Source organism: Dendropsophus ebraccatus, chromosome 1 (genome assembly GCF_027789765.1).
Source record: "Dendropsophus ebraccatus isolate aDenEbr1 chromosome 1, aDenEbr1.pat, whole genome shotgun sequence".
NCBI lineage: Eukaryota > Metazoa > Chordata > Amphibia > Anura > Hylidae > Dendropsophus > Dendropsophus ebraccatus.
In genome coordinates, this window is record NC_091454.1 from 2,153,419 (window position 1) to 2,171,647 (window position 18,229).

The 18,229-nt window shown below is 59.0% G+C and overlaps 3 protein-coding genes across 3 annotated transcripts in view; 2 read left to right on the plus strand and 1 right to left on the minus strand.

The window, feature by feature from the left end:
• RECQL (RecQ like helicase) overlaps window positions 1-2,885 on the minus strand; it is a 42,171-nt gene extending 39,286 nt beyond the window's left edge. Inside the window, exons 1-2 of the mRNA XM_069951230.1 lie at window positions 2,845-2,885; window positions 1,122-1,313 (exon numbers count right to left, since the gene is read on the minus strand). Of these exons, the coding sequence (XP_069807331.1) occupies window positions 1,122-1,313; window positions 2,845-2,866 (214 nt within the window). The 5' untranslated portion in view covers window positions 2,867-2,885. The remainder of the gene's footprint in view (window positions 1-1,121; window positions 1,314-2,844) is intronic.
• A 472-nt stretch (window positions 2,886-3,357) lies between these two features.
• Window positions 3,358-13,177, plus strand: GOLT1B (golgi transport 1B). The gene is made up of 5 exons (XM_069951241.1): window positions 3,358-3,484; window positions 7,879-7,970; window positions 9,885-10,063; window positions 10,589-10,670; window positions 12,737-13,177. Exons 1-5 carry the CDS (start codon window positions 3,460-3,462, stop codon window positions 12,773-12,775), a joined length of 417 nt encoding a protein of 138 aa, XP_069807342.1. The 5' UTR covers window positions 3,358-3,459; the 3' UTR covers window positions 12,776-13,177.
• A 2,533-nt stretch (window positions 13,178-15,710) lies between these two features.
• On the plus strand, window positions 15,711-17,820 carry LOC138771191 (E3 SUMO-protein ligase ZBED1-like). The gene is made up of 2 exons (XM_069950748.1): window positions 15,711-16,683; window positions 16,775-17,820. The coding sequence occupies exons 1-2, from the start codon at window positions 15,807-15,809 to the stop codon at window positions 17,818-17,820; spliced, it is 1,923 nt and encodes a 640-aa protein (XP_069806849.1). The 5' UTR covers window positions 15,711-15,806.
• Window positions 17,821-18,229: the final 409 nt, after the last annotated feature.

The following is an 18,229-nucleotide window of genomic DNA, read 5'->3' on the forward strand; positions in this document are numbered from 1 at the left end:
GCGGTGTGGAGGAGGAGGAGACGTGGCCCCCTGCGGTGTGGAGGAGGAGGAGACGTCGCCCCCTGCGGTGTGGAGGAGGAGGAGACGTCGCCCCCTGCGGTGTGGAGGAGGAGGAGACGTCGCCCCCTGCGGTGTGGAGGAGGAGGAGACGTCGCCCCCTGCGGTGTGGAGGAGGAGGAGACGTCGCCCCCTGCGGTGTGGAGGAGGAGGAGACGTCGCCCCCTGCGGTGTGGAGGAGGAGGAGACGTCGCCCCCTGCGGTGTGGAGGAGGAGGAGACGTCGCCCCCTGCGGTGTGGAGGAGGAGGAGACGTCGCCCCCTGCGGTGTGGAGGAGGAGGAGACGTCGCCCCCTGCGGTGTGGAGGAGGAGGAGACGTCGCCCCCTGCGGTGTGGAGGAGGAGGAGACGTCGCCCCCTGCGGTGTGGAGGAGGAGGAGACGTCGCCCCCTGCGGTGTGGAGGAGGAGGAGACGTCGCCCCCTGCGGTGTGGAGGAGGAGGAGACGTCGCCCCCTGCGGTGTGGAGGAGGAGGAGACGTCGCCCCCTGCGGTGTGGAGGAGGAGGAGACGTCGCCCCCTGCGGTGTGGAGGAGGAGGAGACGTCGCCCCCTGCGGTGTGGAGGAGGAGGAGATGTCGCCCCCTGCGGTGTGGAGGAGGAGGAGACGTCGCCCCCTGCGGTGTGGAGGAGGAGGAGACGTCGCCCCCTGTGGTGTGGAGGAGGAGGAGACGTCGCCCCCTGTTGTGTGGAGGAGGAGGAGATGTCGCCCCCTGTGGTGTGGAGGAGGAGGAGATGTCGCCCCCTGTGGTGTGGAGGAGGAGGAGTCGCCGCCCCCTGTGGTGTGGAGGAGGAGGAGTCGCCGCCCCCTGTGGTGTGGAGGAGGAGGAGACGTCGCCCCCCTGTGGTGTGGAGGAGGAGGAGTCGCCGCCCCCCTGTGGTGTGGAGGAGGAGGAGTCGCCGCCCCCCTGTGGTGTGGAGGAGGAGGAGTTGCCGCCCCCTGTGGTGTGGAGGAGGAGGAGACGTCGCCCCCTGCGGTGTGGAGGAGGAGGAGACGTCGCCCCCTGTGGTGTGGAGGAGGAGGAGTCGCCGCCCCCTGTGGTGTGGAGGAGGAGGAGTATGAGGCACCTTGACGTTTCCAGTCCTCGGAGGAGGCCTCTGTGTCAGCACTGGTCCCGGCCCCCTCGGACAGCCTCTGGATCTTGGTCTTCAGCGCCCGCTTGCTCTGGATCAGCTCCTGTTGTCTCTCCAGCAGCTCCTGGATCTGGACCTCTATGGCCTGCAGCTCGGTGGTCACATGTTCCAGCTCGTCCACCAGGGCTGTGGGCGGGAACAAGCAGAGACAACAAGAGTGACCACTCCCTCTCAGTCATGTGACACCCCCCTGTCCCCTCTCTCCGTCACGTGACATCCCCCCTGTCCCCCTCTCTGTCATGTGACATCCCCCCTGTCCTCCCTCTCAGTCACGTGACATCCTCCCTCTCAGTCAGGTGACATCCCCCCTGTCCCCCTCTCTGTCATGTAACATCCCCTCTGTCCCCCCTCTCCTTCATATGACATCCCCCCTGTCCCCCCTCTCAGTCATGTGACACCCCCCTATCCCCCCTCTCTGTCATGTGACACCCCCCCTGTTCTCCTCTCCGTCATGTGACACCCCCCCTGTCCTCCCTCTCCGTCATGTGACATCCCCCCTGTCCTCCCTCTCCGTCATGTGACATCTCCCTGTCCACCCTCTCCGTCACGTGACATCCCCCGTCCCCCCTCTCCATCACGTGACATCCCCCCTGTCCCCCCTCTCCGTCATGGGACATCCCCCCCGTCCCCCCTCAGTCATGTGACATCCCCCCTGTCCCCCCTCTCAGTCACGTGACAACCCACCTGTCCCCCCTCTCCATCATGTGACATCTCCCCTGTCCCCCCTTTCATTCACGTGACATCCCCCTGTCCCCCTCTCCGTCATGTGACATCCCCCCTCTCCGTCATGTGACATCCCCCCCTGGTACCCCACTCCGTCATGTGACAACCCCCCCCCCCCGTCCCCCCTCTCAGTCACGTTACATCCCCCCCTGTACCCCCCTCTCCGTCACGTGACATCCCCCCGTCCCCCCTCTCCGTCACGTGACATCCCCCCGTCCCCCCTCTCCGTCACCTGACATCCCCCCGTCCCCCCTCTCCGTCACCTGACATTCCCCCGTCCCCCCTCTCCGTCACCTGACATCCCCCCGTCCCCCTCTCCGTCACCTGACATCCCCCCGTCCCCCCTCTCTGTCACGTGACATCCCCCCGTCCCCCCTCTCTGTCACGTGACATCCCCCCGTCCCCCCTCTCCGTCACGTGACATCCCCCCGTCCCCCCTCTCCGTCACGTGACATCCCCCCGTCCCCCCTCTCCGTCACGTGACATCCCCCCGTCCCCCCTCTCCGTCACGTGACATCCCCCCGTCCCCCCTCTCCGTCACGTGACATCCCCCCGTCCCCCCTCTCCGTCACGTGACATCCCCCCGTCCCCCCTCTCCGTCACGTGACATCCCCCCGTCCCCCCTCTCCGTCACGTGACATCCCCCCGTCCCCCCTCTCCGTCACGTGACATCCCCCCGTCCCCCCTCTCCGTCACGTGACATCCCCCCGTCCCCCCTCTCCGTCACGTGACATCCCCCCGTCCCCCCTCTCCGTCACGTGACATCCCCCCGTCCCCCCTCTCCGTCACGTGACATCCCCCCGTCCCCCCTCTCCGTCACGTGACATCCCCCTGTCCTCCCTCTCTGTCATGTGACAACCCCCCTGTCCCCACTCTCAGTCACGTGACCGCCGCCTGCTCTCCCACCATAGATAACTCCGCACTCCGCACATACCTGGGAGGTCGCCGTCCGCCATGTTCTGCTATATCAGTCACTGAAAAGAAAGCAGAGGAGAGGTCAGCGGGGTGATCATCCCCTTTTATTAGAACACGGGTAGGGGTCACACTGGGGTCACCCCACTTTCCTATACCCAGAGAGATCATCCAATGGGAGACGCCCCCTGCTGGTTACATCACGTGCACACTATAATAAACCACTTAAAGGGGAACTCCATATGATATAAAGGATGGAGTCAGTCACCCCGTATAGTGTCCTCAGCAGGCGGGCGGGATAACGGGGTCACTCTCAGCCCCTCCCGCTCTGTACCGGGATCCCCGGAGCCCGCACTCACATACAGCCGGCATCTCACCCCGCACTGGCCAATCACAGAGCGCGCCTAGATTACGCGTCACCAGAACCGCGGCTCCTGATTGGTCAGCCTGACAGCGCTAATTGGTCCTGTGACAGCATCTCTCCTCCCTCCGGTAGGCGGGGCGTGTGATGAGGCGCGGTGATTGGCTGCTGGTGCGGCGCTGGGCTGCGTGTTTCCGGAAGACGTGGCCGTTGTCCGCCGGTTGTGCCGGAGCCGCAGATCGTCAGTGACCGCCCGGAGCCGCCGCCGCCGCCGCCATGATCTCCCTCACCGACACCCAGAGTAAGAGCCCAGGGCATGCTGGGAGGTGTAGTGCTACCACAGGTGGGGCGGTCACTGCCGTAAAGTGACACCTAATGCTGCAAAAGTGGGGGCCCTTCAGAGGGGGATACAGGGGAACATAGAGGGGGATACAGGGGGACACGGAGGGGGATACAGGGGGACACGGAGGGGGATACAGGGGAACATAGAGGGGGATACAGGGGGACACGGAGGGGGATACAGGGGAACACGGAGGGGGATACAGGGGAACACGGAGGGGGATACAGGGGGACATGGAGGGGGATACAGGAGGACACGGAGGGGGATACAGGAGGACACGGAGGGGGATACAGGGGGACAGGGAGGGGGATACAGGAGGACACGGAGGGGATACAGGGGAACACGGAGGGGGATACAGGGGAACACGGAGGGGGATACAGGGGGACATGGAGGGGGATACAGGAGGACACGGAGGGGGATACAGGAGGACACGGAGGGGGATACAGGGGGACAGGGAGGGGGATACAGGGGGACACGGAGGGGGATACAGGAGGACATGGAGGGGGACATGGAGGGGGATACAGGGGGACACGGAGGGGGATACAGGAGGACAGGGAGGGGGATACAGGAGGACAGGGAGGGGGATACAGGGGGACACGGAGGGGGATACAGGAGGACAGGGAGGGGGATACAGGAGGACACGGAGGGGGATACAGGGGGACACGGAGGGGGATACAGGGGGACACGGAGGGGGATACAGGGGGACAGGGAGGGGGACATGGAGGGGGATACAGGGGGACACGGAGGGGGATACAGGAGGACAGGGAGGGGGACACGGAGGGGGATACAGGGGGACACGGAGGGGGATACAGGAGGACACGGAGGGGGATACAGGGGGACACGGAGGGGGATACAGGGGGACACGGAGGGGGATACAGGGGGACACGGAGGGGGATACAGGAGGACACGGAGGGGGATACAGGGGGACACGGAGGGGGATACAGGGGGACACGGAGGGGGATACAGGGGGACACGGAGGGGGATACAGGGGGACACGGAGGGGGATACAGGAGGACAGGGAGGGGGATACAGGAGGACACGGAGGGGGATACAGGAGGACAGGGAGGGGGACACGGAGGGGGATACAGGGGGACACGGAGGGGGATACAGGAGGACAGGGAGAGGGATACAGGAGGACACGGAGGGGGATACAGGAGGACACGGAGGGGGATACAGGAGGACACGGAGGGGGATACAGGGGGACACGGAGGGGGATACAGGAGGACAGGGAGGGGGATACAGGAGGACAGGGAGGGGGATACAGGAGGACACGGAGGGGGATACAGGGGGACACGGAGGGGGATACAGGGGGACACGGAGGGGGATACAGGAGGACACGGAGGGGGATACAGGAGGACAGGGAGGGGGATACAGGAGGACACGGAGGGGGATACAGGAGGACAGGGAGGGGGACACGGAGGGGGATACAGGGGGACACGGAGGGGGATACAGGAGGACAGGGAGGGGGATACAGGAGGACACGGAGGGGGATACAGGAGGACAGGGAGGGGGATACAGGAGGACAGGGAGGGGGATACAGGAGGACACGGAGGGGGATACAGGGGGACACGGAGGGGGATACAGGGGGACACGGAGGGGGATACAGGGGGACACGGAGGGGGATACAGGAGGACACGGAGGGGGATACAGGAGGACAGGGAGGGGGATACAGGAGGACACGGAGGGGGATACAGGAGGACAGGGAGGGGGACACGGAGGGGGATACAGGGGGACACGGAGGGGGATACAGGAGGACAGGGAGGGGGATACAGGAGGACACGGAGGGGGATACAGGAGGACACGGAGGGGGATACAGGGGGACACGGAGGGGGATACAGGGGGACACGGAGGGGGATACAGGAGGACACGGAGGGGGATACAGGAGGACACGGAGGGGGATACAGGAGGACACGGAGGGGGATACAGGAGGACAGGGAGGGGGATACAGGAGGACAGGGAGGGGGATACAGGAGGACACGGAGGGGGATACAGGAGGACAGGGAGGGGGACACGGAGGGGGATACAGGAGGACACGGAGGGGGATACAGGAGGACAGGGAGGGGGATACAGGAGGACAGGGAGGGGGATACAGGAGGACAGGGAGGGGGATACAGGAGGACACGGAGGGGGATACAGGGGAACACGGAGGGGGATACAGGGGGACACGGAGGGGGATACAGGAGGACACGGAGGGGGATACAGGAGGACACGGAGGGGGATACAGGGGGACACGGAGGGGGATACAGGGGAACAGGGAGGGGGATACAGGAGGACACGGAGGGGGATACAGGAGGACACGGAGGGGGATACAGGGGGACACGGAGGGGGATACAGGGGGACACGGAGGGGGATACAGGAAAACATGGAGGGGGATACAGGAGGACACGGAGGGGGATACAGGGGGACACGGAGGGGGATACAGGAGGACACGGAGGGGGATACAGGGGGACAGGGAGGGGGATACAGGGGGACAGGGAGGGGGATACAGGAGGACACGGAGGGGGATACAGGAGGACAGGGAGGGGGATACAGGAGGACAGGGAGGGGGATACTGGGGGACAGGGAGGGGGATACAGGGGGACAGGGAGGGGGATACAGGGGGACAGGGAGGGGGATACAGGAGGACACGGAGGGGAATGCAGGAGGACAGGGAGGGGGATGCAGGAGGACAGGGAGGGGGATGCAGGGGGACAGGGAGGGGGATACAGGGGGACAGGGAGGGGGATACAGGGGGACAGGGAGGGGGATACAGGAGGACAGGGAGGGGGATACAGGGGGACAGGGAGGGGGATACAGGAGGACAGGGAGGGGGATACAGGAGGACACGGAGGGGGATACAGGGGGACACGGAGGGGGATACAGGGGGACACGGAGGGGGATACAGGGGGACAGGGAGGGGGATACAGGGGGACAGGGAGGGGGATACAGGGGGACAGGGAGGGGGATACAGGGGGACAGGGAGGGGGATACAGGGGGACAGGGAGGGGGATACAGGGGGACAGGGAGGTGGATACAGGGGGACAGGGAGGGGGATACAGGGGGACAGGGAGGGGGATACAGGAGGACACGGAGGGGGATACAGGAGGACACGGAGGGGGATACAGGAGGACAGGGAGGGGGATACAGGAGGACACGGAGGGGGTACAGGGGAACACGGAGGGGGATACAGGAGGACAGGGAGGGGGATACAGGGGGATACAGGAGGACAGGGAGGGGGATACAGGAGGACACGGAGGGGGTACAGGGGAACACGGAGGGGGATACAGGGGGACACGGAGGGGGATACAGGGGCTCTTCAGAGAGGGATCCAGGAGGACATAGAGGGGGATCCAGGTGCCCCACAAAGGGGGATACAGGGCCCCACAGAGGGGGATACACTAGGACATAGAGGGGGATACAGGGCCCCACAGAGGGGGATACAGGAGGACATAGAGGGATATACAGTGGCCCCACAGAGGGGGATACAGGAGGACATAGAGGTGGATACAGGGGCCCCACAGAGGGGGATACAGGAGGACACGGAGGGGGATACAGGGGCCCCATAGAGGGGGATTCAGGGACCCCACAGATTGGGGTACAGGAGGACATGGAGGGGGATACAGGGGCCCCACAGAGGGGGGTACAGGAGGACATGGAGGGGGATACAGGAGGACATGGAGGGGGATACAGGGGCCCCACAGAGGGGGATACAGGAGGACATGGAGGGGAATACAGGGGCCCCACAGAGGGGGGTACAGGAGGGCGAAGAGAGGGATATAGGGGCCCGTGAGGGATGATACAGGGGCCCGAGGGAGCATATAGGAGGACATAGAGGGGGATACAGGGGTCCGCGGGGGGGTGTACAGGGGGGATACAGGGGCCCAAGGGAGGGGGGATACAGGAGGACATAGAGGAGGATACAGGGGGGGGGGTACAGGGGCTCTATAGAGGGGCCCCACAGGGGGGGGGGATACAGGAGGACATGGAAGGGGGATACAGGGTCCCACAGAGGTGGGGGGGGGGATACAGGGAGATAGAGGTGCCCAAACAGGTGGTGTCAGAGGAGCCTCACTGGGGGAGCGTGAAAACTGGTGCCTTTGCGACAGGTGTGAGCGTCTCCTCCTCTCCCCACAGCAGCACAGAGGAGAGGAGCGCGGTCAGTACATATAGAGGCGACAGGTTGGAGCGTCTCCTCCTCCCACAGCAGCACAGCCCCTAATCCGAGGCCTTCAGACTGATTTTCATTGGTTTCTCCAGGTCAAATGCCTGGACACTAGTGATCGCACTCCTGGCCCCGCCTCTTAAAGGGTGACACCAATCAGCTCGTCACTCGTCCTTGGCTCCACCTCTTACAATTTTCTTCCTCCTCCTCGCAGAGATCGGGATGGGCCTGACTGGCTTTGGTGTCTTCTTCCTCTTCTTTGGGATGCTGCTGTTCTTCGACAAGGCTCTGCTCGCCATCGGGAACGTAAGAGTGGGGACTGGTGGGGGGGAGGGGGGCGGAAAATGTTGGGGGGAGGGGTGCGGAGACTGGTTGGGGGTAGGGCTGGGCGATATGGGCAAAAAATAAAATCTCGATTTTTTTAAAAAATTTTTGACGATTCTCGATTTAAATCTCGATTTTTTTCCTTTTTTGCTAAATAAACAGAACATTTTCTCCCTGCAGCATCAGATACTATTTTAATATTTTAGACAACAACTGTATTGATTTCCAGTGTAACAGAGGCCCCATATAGTATAGGAAATCATGTTTGTGCCTCCATCTACGTTGGGTGTAGGAGTGGAGGTATAGTGGATAAGGGGTGTAGGAGTACAGGTATAGATGAGGGGTGACTGGGGTAAAACTGAAGGGGACTGGGGGACACTTAAGGGGACTGGGGGGACACTAAAGGGGACTGGGGTGACCCTGGGGGACTGGAGGGACAATGGGGGACACTAAAGGGGACTGGGGTGACCCTGGGGGACTGGAGGGACAATGGGGGACACTAAAGGGGACTGGGGTGACACTAAAGGGGACTGGGGTGACACTAAAGGGGGCTGGGGTGACACTGGGGGACTGGAGGGACAATGGGGGACACTAAAGGGGACTGGGGGGGACACTGAGGGGACTGGAGGGACAATGGGGGACACTAAAGGGGACTGGGGGGACACTAAAGGGGACTGGGGGGGACACTGAGGGGATTGGGGGGGACACTGAGGGAACAATGAGGGGACTGGGGGGGACACACTGAAGGGGACTGGGGGGGGACACTGAAGGGGACTGGGGGTTGACACACTGAAGGGGACGGGGGGGGGGACACTGAGGGAACAATGAGGGGACGGGGGGGACACTGAAGGGGACTGGGGGGGGACACTGAAGGGGACTGGGGGGGGGACACTGAGGGAACAATGAGGGGATTGGGGGGACACTGAGGGGACTGGGGGGTGACTGGTGCAGCTGGAGGTGATTGGAGCAGGAGGGCACATACATCTCCTCCTCCTCTCACCTCCACACACACGCTCCCCTCCCGGCCAGATATGGAGGTCCCGGGTCTGTGGAGGAGGAGGCCGCAGGGACTACAGTAGGTGGTGATCGCATAGCTGCGGGTCACGGAGCTATACAGCGGGAACGGGGGTCTGCACCGAGCCCCCCGATCCCGCTGTATAGCTCCAGGACGAGCAGCGCCGCGATCACCACCTACTGTAGTCCCTGCGGCCTCCTCCTCCACAGACCCGGGACCTCCATATCTGGCCGGGAGGGGAGTGGGACGCTCAGTGGAAGGGGCGGGCGCAGGTCAGCGGCGGCGCTGTCAGTGGCTGGAGGCCGCCGGCACTGCACCGCCCCTCTCCAGCCTGGCCACCCAGCATCTTCTCCCCGCTCACCCACACCGCCCCTCTACGGCTCTCCCGCCGGCCTGCACCGCAACCCCCCTTCTCTCAGCTCCTCCCCGGCACCGCAGCCCGAAATGATTTTTTGTGAAAATCGAATTTACGATTTTCACAAAAAATCAAATCGATTTCAACGTTCTGGACGATTAATCGAATTAATTCGATTAATCGCCCAGCCCTAGTTGGGGGGAGGGGTGCGGAGATTGGTTGAGGGGGGGAGGGGTGCGGAGACTTGTTGGGGGGAGGGGTGCGGAGACTGGTTGAGGGGGGGAGGGGTGCGGAGACTTGTTGGGGGGAGGGGTGCGGAGACTGGTTGGGGGGAGGGGTGCGGAGACTTGTTGGGGGGAGGGGTGCGGAGACTGGTTGGGGGGAGGGGTGCGGAGACTGGTTGGGGGGAGGGGTGCGGAGACTGGTTGGGGGGAGGGGTGCGGAGACTGGTTGGGGGGGGAAGGAGACTGGTAGAGGAAGAGTGGAGGGATGTGGACAGTGATGCGGTTGGTCTCGCCCCCGGCAGGTCCTCTTCGTGGCCGGTTTGGCCTTCGTCATCGGGCTGGAGCGGACGTTCCGTTTCTTCTTCCAGAAACATAAGATGAAAGCCACAGCGTTCTTCCTGGGAGGCGTCTTTGTGGTCCTGGTGGGCTGGCCCCTCATCGGGATGGTCCTGGAGATCTACGGCTTCTTCCTGCTTTTCAGGTGAGACTGGGGCCCCTGGGATGGGGGGTCGGGGAGTTCCCCCGGGATGGAGGGTCGGGGAGTTCCCCCGGGATGGGGGGTCGGGGATCTCCCCTGGGATGGGGGGGTCGGGGAGTTCCCCCAGGATGGGGGGGTCGGGGATCTCCCCTGGGATGGGGGGGTCGGGGAGTTCCCCCAGGATGGCGGGGTCGGGGATCTCCCCTGGGATGGGGGGGTCGGGGAGTTCCCCCAGGATGGGGGGGTCGGGGAATTCCCCCAGGATGGCGGGGTCAGGGATCTCCCCTGGGATGGGGGTCGGGGAGTTCCCCCAGGATGGCGGGGTCGGGGATCTCCCCCGGGATGGGGGGGTCGGGGAGTTCCCCCAGGATGGCGGGGTTGGGGATCTCCCCCGGGATGGGGGGTCGGGGAGTTCCCCGGGATGGGGGGTCGGGGATCTCCCCCGGGATGGGGGTCGGGGATCTCCCCCGGGATTGGGGGACGGGCCCCAGAGTTCTGGTAACTGACTGCTCTTCTCTTCTCGTGCAGGGGCTTCTTCCCGGTGGTGATCGGCTTCATACGGAGAGTCCCCGTCCTGGGATCCATCCTGAATCTACCCGGGATCAGCTCGGTGAGATCCGCCAGATCCCTCCACCCTACAACGACTCGTATGATAGAGATCTGTAAATTATAGGGCAGGTGACCCCACAATCCAAGGCTTATAACAGTGCTGGAGTGTAATAACAGGAGCGGCTGATATCACTGCTGGAGTGTAATAACAGGAGCGGCTGATATCACTGCTGGAGTGTAATAACCGGAGCGGCTGATATCACTGCTGGAGTGTAATAACCGGAGCGGCTGATATCACTGCTGGAGTGTAATAACCGGAGCGGCTGATATCACTGCTGGAGTGTAATAACAGGAGCGGCTGATATCACTTCTGGAGTGTAATAACAGGAGCGGCTGATATCACTGCTGGAGTGTAATAACAGGAGCGGCTGATATCAGTGCTGGAGTGTAATAACAGGAGCGGCTGATATCACTGCTGGAGTGTAATAAGAGGAGTGGATGATATTGGTGCTCCTCCCCTTCTGGTAGCAGTAGCTGCAGTCCTGTAGATAATCTCCTCCCCTTCTGGTAGCAGTAGCTGCAGTCCTGTAGATAAGCTCCTCCCCTTCTGGCAGCACTAGCTGTAGTCCTGTAGATAATCTCCTCCCCTTCTGGCAGCAGTTGCTGTAGTCCTGTAGATAAGCTCCTCCCCTTCCGCAGACCAGCTCCTCACTTTTCTGGTAGCAGTAGCTGTAGTCCTGTAGATAAGCTCCTCCCCTTCTGGCAGCACTAGCTGTAGTCCTGTAGATAAGCTCCTCCCCTTCTGGCAGCAGTTGCTGTAGTCCTGTAGATAAGCTCCTCCCCTTCTGCAGACCAGCTCCTCACTTTTCTGGTAGCAGTATCTGTAGTCCTGTAGATAAGCTCCTCCCCTTCTGGCAGCAATAGCTGTAGTCCTGTAGATAAGCTCCTCCCCTTCTGGTAGCTGTAGTCCTGTAGATAAGCTCCTCCCCTTCTGGTAGCAGTAGCTGTAGTCCTGTAGGTAAGCTCCTCCCCTTCTGGCAGCAATAGCTGTAGTCCTGTAGATAAGCTCCTCCCCTTGTGGCAGCAGTCAGGGAGTTGTGTAGTTGGGTTCCCTCCCCTCATGAGTGGTGGAGTTGTACTGTAGTCCTAGCAGCAACTGGTGGAGTGTTGTACTTTAAGGAGTTTTCCTTTCACATTTGGCCTTGATTGGGACTTTTCCTGAAGTTGGGCTCCGACCTCTCCTGAAAACAGTTGGAAGAGTGTCCTTTAGTTGCGCTCCTTCCTCTTCTGGCAGCGGTTGGGGGAGTGTTCTTGTCGTTTAGCTCCTCCCTCTCCTGGCAGCGGTTGGGGGAGTGTCCTGTAGTTAAGCTCCTCCCTCTCCTGGCAGCGGTTGAGGAAGTGTCCTGTAGTCAAGCTCCTCCTTCTCCTGGCAGCGGTTGGGGGAGTGTTCTTGTAGTGTAGATCCTCCCTCTCCTGGCAGCGGTTGGGGGAGGCATCCTGTAGTCAAGCTCCTCTCTCTCCTAGCAATAGTTGGGGGTGGTATCCTGTATTAGTGCTCCTGGCAGTGGTTGGGGGAGTGTCCTGAAGTTTACCTCCTTTCTCTTCTGGCAGTGGTTGGGGGTGGTGTCCTGTAGTAAAGCTCCTCCCCTTCCTGGCAGTGGTTGGGGGTGGTGTCCTGTAGTAAAGCTCCTCCCCTTCCTGGCAGTGGTTGGGGGTGGTGTCCTGTAGTAGAGCTCCTCCCCCTCCTGGCAGTGGTTGGGGGTGGTGTCCTGTAGTAGAGCTCCTCCCCCTCCTGGCAGTTTTTCAAGTCCTATGAGCTGGGGGAGGGGACTGTGAGGGCGCCCTCAGTGGCTACACAAAAGAATTACAAAGAAACTTTTTTTTTTTCCTCCCCCATTTTAAAGCCGACATAGAGTGACCCGGAGCGCCCCCTGCTGGTCAGTAACGTCCTCTTCTCTATCATTGCTGCTGCATGGGGGCTGTGTACGTGTCATCCTGTCACTGACCACGGCTGTCACTGAGCAGCAGTAGCCGCTGGTGGCTGGAGCCTCAGTGATGGGCGGGATTAGATGGCAGATTGGCGTTGATTGGCGGCTCGTGTCACATGACCTTACTCTTCTCTTTCAGCTCGTAGATAAGGCCGGGGAGAGTAACAACATGGTGTAGGCGGAGCTTGTCAGAGGGCGGAGTCACCAGGACCTACACTGTACAGCCTGTTACGTTCGCTTGGAGACATTGAACTTTTATCCGTTTACGTCCAGACGGCGGAGCCTCCTCATCCGGGAAGCGTCATTGGACTTTACTGATCGGACACAAGGGGGCGCTGTTATCTTGTTTTTTATTATTTGTTTATGAATCTGTCCGAGGTCGCCGTAACCATGGCGACTGAGCCCGACAGGGAATAAAGATGGCAATTTTATTTATAGAAGAGCGGAGAAAATCCACGACACTCCTGTTACCTGCGAGAAGAGCGCCGCTCCGGGGGCGCCAAAGAGGAAAGGATTTATATAAAGAAAATAATTCTGCAACTCGGATCAAAAGCGAATAAAGCGGTTTTGTAAATAATAATCCTGATCCAGATATGTGGGGGGCGGAGCCATCACACTGTGGGAGGGGTTATAGGACTGGTCACCTCCAGAGCTGCACTCACTATTCTGCTGTTACATCGTGTCTCATCCTCCGGAGCTGCACTCACTATTTTGCTGTTACATCGTGTCTCATCCTCCAGAGCTGCACTCACTATTCTGCTGTTATATCATATATAGGGGGCAGTATTATAGTAGTATATTCCTGTATATAGGGAGCAGTATTATAGTAGTTATATTCCTGTATATAGGAGCAGTATTATAGTAGTTATATTCCTGTATATAGGAGCAGTATTATAGTAGTTATATTCCTGTATATAGGAGCAGTATTATAGTAGTTATATCCCTGTATATAGGAGCAGTATTATAGTAGTTATATCCCTGTATATAGGAGCAGTATTATAGTAGTATATTCCTGTATATAGGAGTAGGGCTGGGCGATATAAACGATATGCCAAAATATCGTCATCAACTCGGTTGACGATATGGATTTTTGGCATATCGTCATATCGCGATATACCACGGAGCGGTAGTGAATAAGCTTCTCACTTACCGCTCCGTGGTACCGCGCTGCAGGGCCTTCCGTTCACGCATTGTCAGCGCGCTAGCGCGCTGATGCGTGTGACGTCAGGTCTCCCAGTGCATGCTGGGAAGAAGACGCGGCCCGACTCGCCTCACGGACTCCATCAGCCAGCCCTGCAGGAAAGGTAAGTAGCAGAGGGGTCGGGGGCGGGCGGCAGATGGCTTGGCATGGGGCTGATGATGGCCCTGGCTGGGGGGACATGATGGCTGGCACATCAAATGCCTGGAAAACAGTGAGGGGTGAGATGGCTGGCACCGGGGGGGCGGGGGTTGGGGGTGCTGATGACTGGCGACGGGGGGCTGATGACTGGCGACGGGGGGCTAATGACTGGCGACGGGGGGCTGATGACTGGCAAAAGGGGGGCTGATTACTGGCACAAGGGGGGCTGATGACTGGCACAAGGGGGGCTGATGACTGGCACAAGGGGGGCTGATGACTGGCACAAGGGGGGCTGATGACTGGCACAAGGGGGGCTGATGACTGGCACAAGGGGGGCTGATGGCACAGGGTGGGCTGATGACTGGCAAGGGGGGGTGATAACTGGCACAAAGGGGGCTGGCCTGAAGGCATAGGGGAGGGCTGATGACTGGCAAGGGGGGGTGATAACTGGCACAAGGGAGGGGGGCTGATGACTGGCACAGGGGAGGGCTGATGACTGGCACAAGGGGGGCTGATGACTGGCACAAGGGGGGCTGATGACTGGCACAAGGGGGGCTGATGGCACAGGGTGGGCTGATGACTGGCAAGGGGGGGGTGATAACTGGCACAAGGGAGGGTGGGCTGATGACTGGCACAGGGGAGGGCTGATGACTGGCACAAGGGGGGCTGATGACTGGCACAAGGGGGGCTGATGACTGGCACAAGGGGGGCTGATGGCACAAGGGGGGCTGATGGCACAGGGTGGGCTGATGACTGGCAAGGGGGGGTGATAACTGGCACAAGGGAGGGTGGGCTGATGACTGGCACAGGGGAGGGCTGATGACTGGCACAAGGGGGGCTGATGACTGGCACAAGGGGGGCTGATCACTGGCACAAGGGGGGCTGATGGCACAAGGGGGGCTGATGGCACAGGGTGGGCTGATGACTGGCAAGGGGGGGTGATAACTGGCACAAAGGGGGCTGAAGGCATAGGGGAGGGCTGATGACTGGCAAGGGGGGGTGATAACTGGCACAAGGGAGGGGGGCTGATGACTGGCACAGGGGAGGGCTGATGACTGGCACAGGGAAGGGCTGATCTGATGACTGGCACAAGGGGGGCTGATGACTGGCACAAGGGGGGCTGATGACTGGCACAAGGGGGGCTGATGGCACAGGGTGGGCTGATGACTGGCAAGGGGGGGTGATAACTGGCACAAGGGAGGGTGGGCTGATGACTGGCACAGGGGAGGGCTGATGACTGGCACAAGGGGGGCTGATGACTGGCACAAGGGGGGCTGATGACTGGCACAAGGGGGGCTGATGGCACAAGGGGGGCTGATGGCACAAGGGGGGCTGATGGCACAGGGTGGGCTGATGACTGGCAAGGGGGGGTGATAACTGGCACAAAGGGGGCTGAAGCCTGAAGGCATAGGGGAGGGCTGATGACTGGCAAGGGGGGGTGATAACTGGCACAAGGGAGGGGGGGCTGATGACTGGCACAGGGGAGGGCTGATGACTGGCAAGGGGGGGTGATAACTGGCACAAAGGGGCCACCATAGAGGAGGGCTGATGACTGGCAAGGGGGGCTGATAACTGGCACAGAAAGATTTACAGATCTCACAGATTTTGGAAGCCAAAGCCAGGAATGGATTTGAAAAGAGGATAGAATAGATCCCAGTCTTGTCTTTATAACATGTTCCCTGTTTATAGTCTGTTCCTGGTTTTGGCTTCAAAGATCTGGCAGATAAATCTGTCTGTGTAACCGCACCATTAGTCTTAAGGTTTTTCTTATAAGAGTAGTACTCGGATTAATACTCAATTGCTAAAATAATCATTTCCTGCAGCCGCAGATCTCATCAAGCTGTGTGCCTGTTTTGGTCAACTCGCAAGCATGGAGGAGGAGCTTACAAGTGTGGAGGAGGAGGAGGTGCTCATAAGGAAGACCGGTGCGACGTCGGTCATATGGACCTGGTTTGGGTTTAAGGAGTCAGATGTTCAGCAGAAAAATATAATCTGCAAACTATGCCGGGCAAGAATAATAGCGAAGATGGGGAATACAACTAATTTGTTTTATCATCTCAAAACGAAGCACGTTTTGGAATATGAAGATAGCCAAAAACTGCGCCCTCCACAAACGCCCAGTCAGTCAAGTGGAAACCAAAAAGGTGGCCCTGCCGCTGCGCCTACACAGCAGATTAATATTTTAAAAGCATTTTCTAAAGGCATTCCATATGACAAAAGAAATCGGCGGTGGATTGAGATTACAAATGCCATTACCCTGTTCCTGTGTAAGGACATGGTGCCGTTTCTTACAGTGGAGAAAAGCGGCTTTCAGAACATGATTAAGACACTCGATCCACGTTATGAGGTACCTGGCCGCAAACACTTTACCCAAACTGAAATGCCCAAACTGTATGACAAAGTCCGCGAGCAAGTAAAGAAAGAACTTCAGAGTATAAAACACTATGCAACCACTACGGACTTGTGGTCCAGTCGCACAATGGAGCCTTACATTAGTCTTACAGTCCACTTCATCAATGACGAGTGGAAGTTGTGCAGCAGATGCCTACAGACAGCTTATTTCCCCGAGGATCACACTGGTGAACTCATATCTCAAGGATTAAAGGAAGCACTCGAGTCATGGGGACTTAAAGAAGAGTTACAAGTCTGCATAACCACCGACAATGGCGCAAATATCGTGAAAGCTGTGGAAATGAATGGCTGGACAAGACTGCAGTGCTTCGGCCACAGGCTCCACCTCGCCATCGGTAGGTAAACGTTTCTTTTAGTCCGAGTCGAGACTAGTTCAACATTATGCGGGGGTATTGTGCTAATAATATTTTCTAATTTTGTCCTTAGAGAGAAGTGTGAAAGATGCCCGTGTTGAACAAGCAATTGGCAAATGCAAGAAAATAGTGAGTGCCTTTTCTTACACTTGGAAAAGGAAGAGAGAAATGGCTAATGCCCAGGCTGAGCTAAACCTGCCTCCTCACCGCCTCATCACTGAAACACCAACAAGATGGGGGTCTCGACAACAGATGATTCAGAGGCTGCTTGAACAAGAGAAGGCCATATCGCAGGTCCTAAAAGCAGACAGGAAAACCAGGCACCTGGTACCAAATTGGCAGGACATTGATGTGTTGGAATCTATAAACAAGACCCTCAATCCCCTGTTGGAGTTCACAGATGCTCTGTCTGGAGAAGAGTATGTGAGTGTGTCTTATGTCAAACCTGTGCTCCACCTTCTAAACAACACAGTTCTTCCTCTAGCTGATGAGGACATTGACAGTGACACAGACCTGACGAAGAACATGAAGAGAGTCATCCTCAAGTATTTAAATGAGAAGTACTCAGACCCTGCAACTAATGACCTCCTGGATATGGCCTCCTTTGTTGACCCACGCTTCAGATCATCATACATAGCAGATGACCGAAGAGAGTTCATCTTCACAAAAGCAGCAGCAGAAATTCAGGCACTACAAGAGACGCAAGCTGTGTCTGCCACAGAGTCACCACCATCACACACAAGCACAGGAGCTGATGGAGAAGCCCAGAGAGAAGCCAAGAGGAGTAAACGAAGTCTGGGCAGCTTTTTTAAAAATGCTTCTGCTCAGCCTGGCCCAGCTGCCTTTACTGAGAGAGAAGCAATTGAAATTGAGCTTAAGAGTTACCTGCAGGCACTGGATGTAGAAGGCGAAGCTGACCCACTGATGTGGTGGAGGCTGCACCAGGCTAATTTTCCCAGGGTGGCAAACCTAGCCAAGAAATACCTTTGCATACCTGCCACGAGTGCCCCCTCAGAAAGGGCATTCAGCACCAGTGGCAACATAGTAACATGCCACCGATCTGCACTGAAGCCCGAGACTGTGGACAAACTTGTGTTCCTGGCAAAAAACCTTGTCTGATGTGCCAGAAGTTTAATCACGGCACACAACATTAATGTTGTTCTTGTTCAGTCATGTTAGTTTGCATTACATATTGCAAATTTGTTGTATATTTACAGGGAACCTGTCATCAGCTTTAGGCTGACCTAGAGGGCACTGAGCAGCATAAAGTAGTGACAGATATTGTGATTTCTGCGGTGTGTCAAATGATGAGCTAAAAGTAAGTGGCTGCTGAGAAGAGAACCAGCCTCTTAATCATTGCAGCTCAGGCCTAGAAAGAGTCAGATCTCCCTGAGAAGAGTCATGGTTATTCCTAATCTCCTGCTCTCCCTGCCCATCTGCTGATGATTGGCAGTTCTCTCCTAGAGAAAAACGGAACTAGGCAGAAGACGGTCAATCAACAGCAGTTGGGCGGGGAGAGCAGGAGGAA

Excerpts from the sequence above, each read along its gene's own strand:
- LOC138771191 (XM_069950748.1), top strand. The coding sequence starts at position 15,807 with ATGGAGGAGGAGCTTACAAGTGTGGAGGAGGAGGAGGTGCTCATAAGG. Across the intron at positions 16,684-16,774 it reads CAGGCTCCACCTCGCCATCG|AGAGAAGTGTGAAAGATGCC; the intron begins GTAGGTAAACGT and ends TTTTGTCCTTAG.
- GOLT1B (XM_069951241.1), top strand. The coding sequence starts at position 3,460 with ATGATCTCCCTCACCGACACCCAGA. Across the intron at positions 3,485-7,878 it reads CTCCCTCACCGACACCCAGA|AGATCGGGATGGGCCTGACT; the intron begins GTAAGAGCCCAG and ends TCCTCCTCGCAG. Across the intron at positions 7,971-9,884 it reads CTCTGCTCGCCATCGGGAAC|GTCCTCTTCGTGGCCGGTTT; the intron begins GTAAGAGTGGGG and ends CGCCCCCGGCAG.